The sequence below is a fragment of the Chlorella variabilis genome (genome assembly GCF_000147415.1).
Source record: "Chlorella variabilis unplaced genomic scaffold CHLNCscaffold_4, whole genome shotgun sequence".
Taxonomy (NCBI): Eukaryota; Viridiplantae; Chlorophyta; class Trebouxiophyceae; order Chlorellales; family Chlorellaceae; genus Chlorella; species Chlorella variabilis.
Genome location: NW_005435084.1, coordinates 1,850,245 through 1,851,363, shown reverse-complemented (window position 1 = coordinate 1,851,363; position 1,119 = coordinate 1,850,245). Strand labels below are relative to the sequence as shown.

The 1,119-nt window shown below is 72.8% G+C and overlaps 1 protein-coding gene across 1 annotated transcript in view; it reads right to left on the bottom strand.

The window, feature by feature from the left end:
* Positions 1 to 1,119, bottom strand: part of CHLNCDRAFT_57128 (hypothetical protein) — a gene marked incomplete at its 5' end in the record, with an annotated part of 4,931 nt that overhangs the window by 2,104 nt on the left and 1,708 nt on the right. Inside the window, 4 exons of the mRNA XM_005850106.1 lie at positions 59 to 204; positions 409 to 467; positions 624 to 769; positions 992 to 1,111. Of these exons, the coding sequence (XP_005850168.1) occupies positions 59 to 204; positions 409 to 467; positions 624 to 769; positions 992 to 1,111 (471 nt within the window). The remainder of the gene's footprint in view (positions 1 to 58; positions 205 to 408; positions 468 to 623; positions 770 to 991; positions 1,112 to 1,119) is intronic.

Genomic DNA, 1,119 nt, shown 5'->3' with positions numbered 1-1,119 from the left:
TCCACACCCCCACCTCGGCACACCAGGCAGGCAGGCGGGCGGGCAGGCAGGCGCGCACCCGGCCCACTGGCAGGCGCTTGTAGTGCACGCTCTTGACGGTGACGGGCTTGAAGGTGCCGTCGGCGATGTCGGGGCCCAGCAGCAGCGTGGAGTTGGGCGCGATGACGCCGCGCTTCACCGTGCCCGCCACCACTGTGCCCACACCTGCGCCCAGGGCGAGGGTGGGAGGGGTGGCGTTGCCGGGGAGCAGGCCGGGGGCTGGGGAACCGACAAGAGCGGAGCCTGGGCTGGCTGGGACAAGGCGTGTGCCCCACATGCAGCCCCAACCACACCGCAGGGCAGCGCCACCCCGGCAGCGGCGCGGCACCAGCGCCACCAATGCTTGGCAGCGGCAGGGCAGGGGCGCACCCGGCACGCCAAAGGTCTCGTCGATGATGAACTCGGCGTGCTCAGAGGTGCGCTCAAACCTGCGGCAGGGCGACGCGGGGCGCATGGGCGGCGCCAGCCAAACCCGGGTCGGAGCGCACCGCGCCAGCCCACGCCCCAGCCCCGCTCCCGCCTGCCCCGCTCCTCCCCGGCCCCGGCCCCCCTCCCCAAGCCGGCGGCGCTGCTGCGTGGCGCACCAGTTGTGGCGCTGCGGCAGGAGGTTGTAGAAGAGGCGGATGAGGTCCAGGCCCCTGCCGGTGACGGAGGAGGTGAGGAAGATGGGAGCCAGGCTGTCGGCGTGCATGTGGCGCGCGCACGTCAGCACGTCGTCACGGCTGCGCACCTGCGGGCGCAGGGGTGGCGGGGTGGCCGCGGGGGTCAGCAAGGCGGCAGCGGCGGCGGCGGCAGCTGTGGTGAGCAAGACGGGACTGGCAGCGAGCGCGTGGCGGCCCAGACTGGAGTGGACTGATGCGCTGTGCCAGCCTCTCCCTGCCCCCTCCCCCACCCCCACCACCGCCAGAGAGGGAGAGATTCACACAGCGGCAGCGGGCGGCGGCCGCCCCACCAGGAAGGGCCGCTTCTTGACGCCCGGCTTCTTCAGGATCTGCTGCAGCGTGGCCAGCGTGTGCTTCAGCACGTGCTCCGGCGCCAGGTCGATCTTGGTGACCACGAAGAAGACGGGAACCTTGAGGG